Source organism: Oryzias latipes, chromosome 16 (genome assembly GCF_002234675.1).
Source record: "Oryzias latipes chromosome 16, ASM223467v1".
In the NCBI taxonomy this organism is placed as follows: Eukaryota; Metazoa; Chordata; class Actinopteri; order Beloniformes; family Adrianichthyidae; genus Oryzias; species Oryzias latipes.
Window position 1 is genome coordinate 19,425,117 of NC_019874.2, and position 12,430 is coordinate 19,437,546.

A 12,430-nucleotide genomic window follows, 5' to 3' on the forward strand; every position below is an offset into this window, starting at 1 on the left:
GTAATTCACAAAAAAACCCTTGCTATTCAGTTTTGAATTTTATTATGTCAAAAGATATCTACACAATATTAACACAATGGCAGTTTACCAAGCCAGATTATTTTCAGAGTGGGGGTGGGAAGCAAGGAAGAAGCACTGCAAATGAACCTTCAGCTTCGAAGGCGTGTTAGTGAGCTGAAAGATTAACTCAGAAAACACTGCAGGATGTAAATACAATACTTACTAGCCAGACTGACTTGTTGCACAACGCAAACACATTGAATAAAAAAAAAAAAAAAAAAAAAGGAGAAAATGAAAACTGGTTAGAAGAAAAGAGGAGCTACATGCAACAGGAGGTGGCAGTAGGAGGAAAGAGAAAAGGAGAAGACAAATCCGTACAAAGACTACCTCCACAGAGGAAATGAAGACATGTGAAGGAGGGGAGATGGGAGATCTTTCACTGTTGAGTCACAGGAGGAATTACAAGGACGGGTGAAAGTGTAGAATAACATGGGAGCAGAAAAAAAAAAGTAAAATAAAAATTTTACAGAAAAAAAATACTGGATCCAGAGGAAAAACAAATGGAAATGTATCCTGTTAGTTATCTAAAGGTGAATTCTCTACTAGGGAGGGGGACAAAAATGAACTAAAACAAAAAACTGGGGGGCATCAGTCCTGGAAAATCAGATGTACACCATTTGAACATTGCTTAAGTCTTACAAAAGCACTAATGGAAATTCATATCTCAGCAAAAGGGCAAACATTTCTTAAAAGATGAAAATATTTGTTCTGCATGTCCAGACACATTTTCTACAGAATCTTGCAAAAAATAAAACTCTTACTTTAACAACCACAACAAAAGGAACGTGCAAATCTATCAACCATAACTTGATGATTCAGAACTAAAAAAATAAAATAAAAAATATATATATCCTTATCAAAGACCAACTTTCATCAGAAGAGTGTGTAAATGCACCTGGACAAACAGACACCAGCAGTAAACAATCATTGATGGTACTGGTTGCACACAAACATCTGTGGTAGCAGCTCATCGCAAGAAGCAAATTCCACATTCTCACTAATTTCATTCTGTGAGGCTCCCATCTGTTCAGCGGCTGCTTCCACACCAGCGGGTCAGACGTGCTCCCGATTCCCCCACGGGTTGCCGCCTGCCCACTTTCTCCTTCGTGTGCTTCTGAGATGCAGCAGTGCTCCCAGCTGAAGAACAAGAAGCTTGGTGGTTTGAGGGGTTGGGGGTTTGGGGGGTGAAGGGAGGTAGCAGCAAAGGACAGGGTAAAATGAAGAAAGGGAGGGGGGGGGGGGACACATGTTGAGAACATCGTCAGTACAGAACATTTTGCTGTAGAACTGATCTGCTATGAACAATTGAAACTAATCATAGGCGATAAGATGACATGCAGCTGGCAAAGGTGGCCAAAAGTGACAAAGGTCTACCTTTAGCAGTAAATTCAGGTCAGGAATCTTCCTGCGTTCTGATTTTTACAGTCTAGATAACAGTTTTAGGTCATTTCTCCATTGCAGCCACACAGAGGGCAAACTTATGCAATACAGACCTGTTCACATCACATGATCAAATATGTGAGTCACCCTAAACTTACCGAATTTTGGAAAATATATATATTTAATATGCAATAATAAAAAACACAAAACTGGTAATTATATAATTTGATGACAGATTACTACAAGCCTGAACACACTTTTGCAATCAATAAATGCCTCAAACTCAAACTAGAAGGGAAATCCAGCATTTAGGAAGAAGTCTAGAAACTTTTAGCCAAATACAAATTATGGTTTCAAAATTAAATAAAAGGTTTCAATTATATTTTTGCTTTAATTGCATAAGTATATTTAATTAAAAATATGTGTTGACTAATGAAACACTTCAATGAGTACATTTGTTTAAAAAGGTCAATTTTGGTCTTTTATTTTGAAACAGGAAACTGGTGACTTTACTGAGCATTTAGGCTTTTTATGGTAAGTTATTTCTTTACAAAAACAGTCCAATAGTTTTTTCCCCTAAAGCCCTCTCTGCTGTTACCAAATTTTTCAACACCTTTTTGTTCAAGGCCAATACTGGCACCACCAAAAAAACAAACAAAAGAAACAAAATAAAAAAAAAAAAAAGGGGGGGGGGGTGCATATTTTAGATTTGGGACATGTGTCAGGCTGTCATCCCCTTGCTTAGTCCTTCTAGCTTACCAGCCCTGCAGAGATGTCAGGCAGCTGTGGCATACAAACCGCTTGCTCCTTTTGGATGGAAGCTGCCAGAGTTTCCTCTGATGCACATGGACTCCTAAATGAGAGCCGCCGGCTTTAATCATTCACTGCTGTTGAGATGGAAAATGGATTAAAGGTCGGCATCGCCGCTCCTCTTCTGATGAACAGGGGCCTGCTGGATTCCAGGAGAGGCAGGATCCTTCGACTCCAAGCAGAGGAAAGCAAAACTCAGGGTTTGGCGAAGCTGAAGCTCCTGATGGAATAAGGATTTTGCTGTGATGAAGAAACTCCTTCTTTGCCATAAAGTCAATTGGTTTAGCGAGCCGTGGCTGGTGTCGCCAGTGGAATAATACTACTTTACTGAGACACGACTTTAGTCCATATTTCCATGAGCCACGTGGCAACAAAGTACAGGAAAAAGAGCTGCTGCAGATACCAAGACGCAGGCCAGGACATACAAACCACCACATCCTCTTTACACAAACTGCCAGCACCTTCTCAGTCTGTAAAAGCAAACTGCCCCGACTCCAGAAGGCAAACTATCTGGGAGATTATCCAGAGAGCTTTTTGAGTTTCCCTTTAGACGAAAAAGACTTGAATCTTCAGGATCTTGAGCTGCTGACTTGAGGAGGGAGAAAAGATAACAAAACACTGTTAGCGCTGAAATATAATGGGGTTTCAGGAAGATGAACCATGAGGATGCGATTGTCACTAATTTTGCTCTGTGACTCGAAACGACATGATCCTGCATCTAAACTGCCCCTCTTCTTCTCTATCCTGACAGTATTGATGACTTTGGGCTTCAAGTCAAAACTAATTCACTAAGTGCAGACTCGTTTTCTCACATCTGTATGCGAGCTCGGACAGAATCTAGATTCTTCTGTAGTTAATGATGGTACTCGTCTACGCTCTAGATGAGCTCGCTGAGGTGACTTAAGTGGAGTCTGTTAGTTTTGCAAGGCTACATAATGGTCCTGTAGCTCCTCCCTTCCTTAAAGCCCCTCCCACCCACTCAGGAAGCAGCTAGTGAGGCTGCGCTGGCTTTGCAGTCTATCTTTTGGGGGTCAGATGGGGTGAAGGCGACACCTAGACCATTTAAAAAGGCTAGACAGGAGTCTAAACATGTGAAGCCCAAAGCAGTCTGCACATACTGCACTGGCAGGTCAGGTCTGAATCTGGAAAAAAGAAAACAACAATTGACATTAAATTACATTTTTAAAATTTGTTCCAAAATTGTCTTTCGGAGCATAGCTTACGTTTTTACAATGGCCCAAAGTGCGATCTTTCTTTCTCTGTCTACAAACTTGTCAATGAGATAGGACGCCATGCGTGGGGCTTCAAGGTAGAGCTTAAAGAATCGTCTATAGTTCCCCAAAGCCCACGCAGCACGTAATGCAAGAGCAAAAGCCACACAGACATCTGCCCTCAGAGCTGGGGTCAAGTATACCAACTCAGTAGTCAGATCTGGAAGTAAAGAGAAAATCACAACTTGTAAGATAAATATGTTCGGAAAAACATGTTGACTTTCACAAGAAAATGTGAGCTTACCACCAAAGTTCTTAGTAAAAATATAATATAACAATCTATAAGCTGTAAATTCTCCGATGTTCTCTGAGGGATTGTCCTTGTAAAGAGCCTTCAGCTGGGTCTGGCACTGGTTGAACTCCTCATGGTCTCCCTGAAATCAGTCAAAAGTTAGCATTCAAAATGTTATCAACTCGCTACAACAACAGATATCTTCAAGTTGAATCACGTCATCAATTCTTAAAATGCTTCGCCACTCATCCAAATGGCTTCAAGAGATTTTAAGTCCAGATCCCATGACTCCTTAGAACATCCTCATTTAGATAAATGACAGCTTTCATTGACATGAGCTCATTTAAATAAATAACAGCCTAACCTTTTCAAGAGCGATGCGTGCGTGACACTCGTACACTTCCACTGTGAATTCAGTGCGAACACCTTGTACCTGAAGGTGAAGCATCATCAGCAAACGTGACAAACACACAAAGAAAGATAAACTACAGAATAAAAAGGTATCAAAGTAACTGACCGTCAGGTCCTGCCTTATGGATTTCATCTGCTCGCATGCATAAGCATAGTCCTGATGGGTTTTCCAGTGCGCCTTCACAGACAGTAAAGATTTTCGTAACACCTAAAATAAAAAAATAAACGTTCATGTTGCCACTCCTCATGAAAGCAGACTGTAGGACAAACGCATAGTATTAGAGGCAAAAGAAATAAACATCTTACCTGCACAGGGCGCACAGTGGTGGGGTCAGGAGCACAGGTGAGCCTGAGGTAGGATTTAGTGATGTCCTGACATGATCCCACAATGGGACAGTCCTCCCAGCTCAGGCCCTCCTGTGTTCCATCAGGTAGATCCAGGGTGTTGATGGAGAGAACTAGCGGCTCGGAGCGAAGCTGCTTGTGGAAACGAGCCGCTCTGCTCTGTTTCTTAGCTTCTCTATCAGGGTCGTGGAAATCCAAACCAGCATTGCCACCTTTCCTCTTTTTCCCACCGGCAGCGTTTGAGTCATCAATGTTTCTGTTGAAAACAAGTTTATAATAAATTAAAAGGCAACAATCACCACAATAAATGACATTTTATGTATTTAGGAAAACGTACCGTCTTCCTCTGTTTGCTTTCCCTCCTCTTCCTCGTCCCCTCTCTCCACCTCCTCGCCCTTTATCTCTATCGTTGCCACGACCACGTCCTCCTTTCTGGTTTCTCCTGGACAGCTGAGGTCGCAGGTCACTGGAGATGCTGCTATCCGACTGTGATCCAGAATCACTGGAAAGAAATTAACGACACGTTTAATTCCAAGTACACAGCCCACATCTGATCAGCTCAGAGGAAAGCCGCCTTACCTCCGTCTGTGCCTTTGGTTGCTTCGGTCCCGATGGCGGTTATGTGACGGAGATGGCGAGTGAGAGGAAGACCGGGACGAGCTTGAAGATGGACTCCTCTGAGAGAAAATGTTCCTGTAATGGCCTAACCTGTGTCCACCTCCCCTGCCTCTTGAGGCGGCAGCCGCTGTACTCCCAGTGCGGTTCAAAACACTGTCTGACGTTCTCTGAGGTAAAACTGCCTCCCATCGTGACAGCTTCATTTTTAAGCTACAAAGAAAAACAGGAATTAAAATTTCAGATGGCACCACTTATCAAAATATCTAATCGAAGCAAGGATGTGGGGAATAACAAAGGTAAAAAGTTAATCGTAAACTCACTCTGGTAATGGCTCACGAGTCCAATCAATTGTGTAGGCGGAGCCATCCTTTAATCGCTCCTGCAGGATTTCTTTTAGTACTTTCTCCGTTCGATCCTTGTCATCTTCTGTCTCGCATGCTGTGAAACAGCGTTGCACATATTCCTTCATGGCTGGGGGCCAATCTTGGGGTCTAAAGAGAAAGCACTTCAGGTCAGTATATGTTCAAATAAATCTAAGAAAGACTGGAGAAATGGAAATCAAAATATTGGTCACCTTGTCTGGGCTGCTCCGGAAGCAGCACTGGCATTAGCTGGAGACGGTGGGGTTGAGTTAACACCTGTGGGCTGTTCACCAGGCTGAAAACCCTGATTGGAACCTGAGGAACACTGAACCTGATATGGTCTCTTTGAAATGTTGAACTTCAAAGGAGCTGTCCCTGGTGCCTCTGTAAAAGAAGAAACTGTTAGACAAAATTCACAGACTACCAAAGCTAAACACACACGAAATCAAACTGTTGTTCTTACGTTTCATGCGATGCCACAGTTGCTGCCCTTGCTTTTGGTTTTTGTTGGTCTCTCCTCTGCCTAACCCTGGCCCATACTGATTCTGCAGCTGTTGTTGCTGGGAGCTATTCTGACTGGATTGATAGGTGTTTTGTGTTTGGAAACTCTGGCTGTAGTTTGGCCTAGACTGGGAATGATTGTACATTTGCATTTGGTTGGGGTCACTAGGGGGGTACCCCATTGTGTTGTTGGCACTGTAAGCATTTTGTGAGGGGGGAGGATACTGGGAATTTGGAGATTGAGGAATCGGTGGGGGCGGAGGAGGTTTCTCTGAGGTGGTCGGGCTTTGGGGTGGCTGGGGGGTGGCAGGAGGGGGAGGCTGTGGTTGTGGAGGGTAGCTGGGGGACTGGTCCTCCATTCCAGGCACTGGAGGAGGCTGTGGGGGAAAAATACACGTTTAAGTAGTAGAGCAGAATCCCATACATCAGTAAATAAAATAAAAATATTTGGCACAGCAAATAATTATGCTCATTTACTTTGGCTTACACAGTGCAAAGTGGACAATTGTTACAGCACCTCTAATGTGAAATTTGTTTTTAGTGGAATGAAACAATGTCCAACATGAAAAACACCATGTACCTGTCCATTAGAGGCTGGAGATCCTGTGTATGGCCCTTGAGGAACACCATACTGATTTGGTGGGTATCCAGCTCCATACTGAAAATCAACACAGTGTTAGAGAAGCTAATGTGAAATATCATGGCAACACACTTGTGTAACTTTAAATATAAAAGCAATTAATACACAAATGGAGAAATATCCGCCAATGTGAAGATGTATGCGGTAAGATCTCAATTATATTTTTGCGTCGACTATACAGTCATAATGATGATGAGCACATCAGTGTACCTGCAATGATTTTTTTTTTTATACCGGTAAATGTTTACTTTGGAAGTTCATTTTTTATTTGATGTTATGATATGTCTTTTTAAATATTAACCTACCAGAAAAAATTTAATATTGTAAAAAAGTAAATCCAACCATGTGTTTATAATACAAAAAGTTGTTAAAGATTAGCATAATTCCGTTTTTCACTTACTGGTCCCATTGGGTAGTAGTAATTGTAGTGGTACGTGTACCCAGGATAATTCTGCTGAGTTTGCTGGTACCATGAATAGTACTGCTGCTGCTGCTGTTGAATTGCAGTGGAATCAGATCCGGGCGGCTGGAACTGACAGGCCTGAAATCAACAAACAAACTTCATTGGTATTGTGCAATAATGACAAATGACAAAACCATCAAGTTAGAAAGGAAAAAAAAAAGTAAAACAATGTGATGTAAAGCGGACAACTATGCAATGTTTTAAATAAGAAACTGAAAACTTGCTGTTGGTATTTTCTGTTGTGCTAGACAGTGTCATAAAAATACAGATGATGGAGGGGAAGAAACAACAGCTAATCATGGAAGAAGAAATTGGTGGATTGCAGTAATTACCCAGAAAGACTTGAGAACTTACTCTGTTCATGAATCAATGTAGGGAACATTTCTTTAACAGTAAGTGGCTCAGGAAATCCAACTTTTTTAAATATATGAATATATGGGATCATCCAACTTTCACTGTGTTTACCTCATAAGCTTACAAATCAAAATTTAACATTGTTCTCCTATTGTTTTATTGAAACTCTCGTCACAGAATGCACATTGCACATTTTCTTTTAAGCAGTAAGATTGAAAACTGGAATCAAAGCATGGTGGTGCTTGTTTCACACGCCATAGAACACTATAGGATACATTTTGGTATACCGTACAGCTGAAATAACAGTGCGGGGTGGCAGGTAAACGAGACACCCATAAAGATTTACAACAGCTTTATAACAATTTAATTAGTTTAATAAAATTGGCACTCCAACCATAATGTTTGATTTTATTATTAGCCAGAGTATTCCTTTGCATTGCACTATTGGATACCATATGAATCCCCATTGAGAGCACAACTAAGAACAACAAAGATAAAACCCAAGTTAAATCAACACAGGAATAACTTCATAATTTAAAATGTTTATATAAACCCTTACTTCAGCTGCTGCCCGGTTATCTTGAGCATTCTTAGCTGAACTCTGAGTCTTGTTGATAGATGCCAGGGCTTGTCTCGCTTTCTCCCACTCAGGATTTTCATGGACTTGGCCTTCTCCAGATGGACCATAGGACCTGCCATTGACATCAGAACAGAAATAAGATTATGTTTAAAGAACTGTATAGAATGCATCTTTTAAAAATGTTATTTCACTAATATCCTTATTGTGTAAATATTAAAGAGTTAAAGTATTTTGATCTATTGTAAAAGCGTACACAGTAGTCTTTTGATCACAATTGTAAACTGTGTTGTGGGATACAGTTTCTGCAGAGCAGCAATAGCTCTTTAGAAATGCACCCCTGCAGGCAGGACCGTTGGCGTGGAGCAACCTCTCTACTTCTCGACATCCATCTCTTTACATGCTCTCCAGCTAGCTGACAGCCCCTCACAACCCAAACCTAACATTAACAGTGCAATAAAAATGGCAAACAATATATGAGTTATCCAGCCATACAGGTTTTAGCCAGATGCCAGCTCAGATGAAGAAAATGAAGACACACATGGATCTATTTGTCAACAAGTGGATGCATCAGAATAGGGCGGCCGCGCAGGATATTTACCCATATTCAAGTGAGTTTTACTTAAATCAATATTAAACCGAGGGGTTAGCGGATCGATCCCCGCTCTCCACAGCCAGCTGTCGACCCCCGAGCCCGGCTAGCCTGCAGCTCAGGGGATGGGTCAAAATGCGGAGAAGAATTTCCCCATTGTGGGATAAATAAAGTAAAAGTATCAAATAGTCTTCTGCACAAAAGAGGAAAAGATGTGATTTCCAACATTCTCTTGTTTGGATGAAACCATAGCTGATGAGAAAAACAAATAGTCAAAAGGGAGTCCTAAAAAAACAAATTATGAATTTTGATTAAAATAAAATCTTACATTTTTAATATATTTTTTAAACTTACTCAATGTTTGGGGTATTTTTAAACAAGTAAATTAAGAACAATTAATATAGGTGAAAAAAAATGAAAGAACAGGAAAACATCACCTGTACTAAATATCAAATAATTAGTTTATACAGACATGCCGTGATTAAATTTATTCAGAGCAACAAAGCACAAATCATAAACATTAGACATGTATTTTACTCCCATCATTTTTATTATTATTATTTTATTTTAATAACGTCAGCAACAAGACATTTCCGGGACGTTCACGTAATCCAATGTCGCCAAATATAGATTTACTATTGATTGACAACAGTCTTTACATTACATTCAGATGATATTTGCTTTAGTAATCATAATTGACTACATTTTTTATTGAATGAATGTTTGGTTTTATTATGCATTAACAGCAACCAGGCTGACAGATTAGCATTTAGCTTCCTAGCTTAATGAAAACTAGGCCAACGGCCTAGCGGTACTAGGCAACAACTTATTTTATGGTCCGTTTAAGTCAAATTTAACAACGCTATGATGATACACTCCATAACACAGCTACGAAAAAAATAAGAAAGTACTAACACTCGCAAAGCAAATGTTACTTTTAAGTCATTCTATTTACAATGTGAGAAAGAGTTTGACCTACCAGTTCGGTGTTGTGGTTGTTTGAGCCGCGTTGGCCGCCATTTCACCGCAGTTTAAATTAGCATCAGGAGGCTAACGCCAGGAGGTACCTTTAGCCTTGGGGCAACAAACACAGCTAACGTCGTCAGCGCTAGCTCCTACCCGAGTGTAAACAAGACGAACTCCTACTGTCGTCAAACTGGACAAATACAACACAAACAAGCTTAACGGCTGCAAAGAGAATCACATTACCAAAGGAAATCTAACCCATACACACGTTCATGAAAGAGTCAAATGACAAAAATAAAGTGGAATCAAGTGGATCTTGTATTTTGGTTCCTTCGTCAGCGAACGACTTCAACTGATAAAGCTACTGAGACAAAATGGCAGATGAGTGAAACTGGCCAAATCTAACCAGGCTCGAAGGTATTTCGTTCCCTGTGTTGAGGTTTTCAGGTCAGTCAAACATAGAGAGTGTCAGCAGCTTCTAACCCGCCCCATATAGATTCCTCCAATTATATTTGACCTACACATTTAGCTTGCATTCTGATTCGATGTTTTGCTTGTCAATCATTGAGAGGATCGTGGCTCAGAATGCCTTAGACATGAGCACAGGGCAGACTTTCCATTAGTATTTTCCACTCTCCTTCAGCAGTTTTTCAAGAGTTTTAACTTAAATTCAGAACAAAACAAATATCACGATGAAAAAATAGTGACAAATTATTAGATTTTGGTAGCTAATAAAAATCAAGAACTACTTGTATTTTCAAATTTCATGGAAATTATTGGTCTCCAATATTCAAGAGTGATGAACAGAAAAAACCTCTGTTTTGGGTATATTGATTCTTGAAATAAAGGGCAAAAGGACACATATCTAGAGTGTTAGATTAATGAGTTTTTTTTTTTTTAAAGTGCTGTTTGCCAAATAGTTTTTGTCCATCCATCCATCCATCCATCCATCCATCCATCCATCCATCCATCCATCCATCCATCCATCCATTTCTTAATCCGCTATATCTCTTTGGAGGTTACAGGGTTGCTGGAGCCTGTCCTAGTTACTTCTGGGTGAAGGCGGGATACACCCTGGACAGATCCCCTCCCTAGTCTGTTGCAGAGCCAGTCCCAAATTTCTACAATAAGTTGCATGGTGGCGCAATGGTTAGCGTTTTCACCTTGTTGCGCGAGGGCCCAGGTTGATTGATTACTCTATATTGGCCTTAGGTGTGACAGTGAGTGTGTATGAGTGTGTGATTGTCTGGTGACCTGTCCAGGGTGTACCTGACTTCATCCAACAATAGTCAGGACAGGGCAGCCCCATGGCCCTAAAACGGATACAGTGGGTTAAGTAAAGCTTGAAGTTACACAGGTATTTTTTTTTAACATTCAAGTAAATGTTATTTTTCGTCTATTTAAAATTTGAATGTAGTTTTAAATTATATTTATGTATTAACAAGTGACATGCATTGTCTTGAAGAGGGATTCCTATAAAAAACAGAAGCTTGCCATACTTGGGATTTGTACTCCAGAGAAATATCAACTCTAGCCCAAGGCTCTGCATAGACAGCTAATTATCTTCACTGTCAGATGATATTCTGACACCATGTGTGAAAATGAATATCCTGGAGGGTTTTAAATCACCATCATACACACTGATCCACGTAAACACTCTGATTGAACATATTTGACACCAGTGTGTTCTTATATGGGCTCATTGGGTTGGTTTTCCTGGGTTATTCTTGGAGAGCTAGCAGAAGAATCTTTGGGGGTAAAAAAAGGTCCAGAGTTAACATTACAGAGATTTGCATACTCTCATGGAGCCTTTTATAGGATTCAGAGCGGCAGAGCGTGTGTGAAACAGTTTACGGTTTCCCACATTTGTGGGTGTGGACAACTATTACTTTAGCCAGTCAATGTAATTTACATAGTTTTCAAAATCCACGGATCTTGAGCAGACCCCCCCTTTCCTCCTTGCCTTCCTGTGAAACATGCACAGCTGCAGGATGTCTGTTTGTAGGACATTCTGTTTGTGTGAGTGTGTGTTCTGGAGTGTGTGTCAAAAGGGAGGAAAGTCATTTCCTGTCAGAAAGTCTCCCACACAAATACCAAAAAACACAAAAGTGTTTTTCTTCACAGAAGTGAAGCTGATATTTTCTGTTATATTAGCTTTTAGTAAATGTCTAAAACCCTGTGTATACCCAAGTTTGTTCAAAACATTATTCATATTAATAACCATAAATTTTTTGTCTGTTCTATTTTGCCGAAAAAAACTAAAATCAATGTTACCTCTGTGTGTGGACATGGAATAAAAAGTAAACAAAACAAAACAAAAGGAGTGTTCATGGATAAAAACAAAAATAGCTCTAATATTTTATTAGTCTGATTTCAACATTCAAGCTTTCAATTTACAAAGTTTTGCTGTTTCTCTAACAACTCATCTCTAACATATGGCATCGCATCAATGCACTCTGAATAACCAGAAAAACTTCTCATGCTGCCTTTGCAAGTACATCATTACTCAAATATGCATACAATACTTCACAAACAATGACTCCTTCCCATTGTTTGCATAACTGGGAGTTCTTTCTCTTTAACCATTGGGGGACGTTTAGGTTACACGCACCACTAAAAAGTATCTTCCCAATGTCAGTACAAATGCAACTTTTCTCAATATTTCTTCTAGAGGATGTTTTTAGTAGGCAATGTTGTTTGCTATGTTAAGCAAGAGCAGCCTCCCTTTAAAAATATGATGTTGCAGACTAGGTGGAGCCAAGTGTGGTATTTTACTTCATCGAATGGTTTCCATAAATGACAACATAATTACTGTGTATTTTAAAGCAACCGCTCCTAATAATTCATT

The 12,430-nt window shown here is 40.2% G+C and overlaps 1 protein-coding gene across 1 annotated transcript; it reads right to left on the reverse strand.

Annotated features, from left to right (window-relative positions):
* Positions 1–19: 19 nt before the first annotated feature.
* leng8 (leukocyte receptor cluster member 8) lies at positions 20–10,009 on the reverse strand. Its single transcript, XM_004078174.4, has 15 exons — positions 9,596–10,009; positions 8,007–8,139; positions 7,031–7,171; positions 6,571–6,648; positions 5,953–6,367; positions 5,702–5,873; positions 5,448–5,618; positions 5,089–5,337; positions 4,847–5,011; positions 4,471–4,765; positions 4,271–4,372; positions 4,118–4,186; positions 3,766–3,895; positions 3,474–3,681; positions 20–3,392 (listed from the first exon to the last, which is right to left on the reverse strand). Exons 1-15 carry the CDS (start codon positions 9,634–9,636, stop codon positions 3,230–3,232), a joined length of 2,532 nt encoding a protein of 843 aa, XP_004078222.1. The 5' UTR covers positions 9,637–10,009; the 3' UTR covers positions 20–3,229.
* Positions 10,010–12,430: the final 2,421 nt, after the last annotated feature.

Coding starts and splice junctions, on each gene's coding strand:
- leng8 (XM_004078174.4), bottom strand. CDS start 9,636: ATGGCGGCCAACGCGGCTCAAACAACCACAACACCGAACTG. Junction 6,368..6,570: donor CTCCAGCCTCTAATGGACAG/GTACATGGTGTT, acceptor TTTCCCCCACAG/CCTCCTCCAGTGCCTGGAAT. Junction 3,393..3,473: donor CTTTGGGCCATTGTAAAAAC/GTAAGCTATGCT, acceptor TCTTTTTTCCAG/ATTCAGACCTGACCTGCCAG.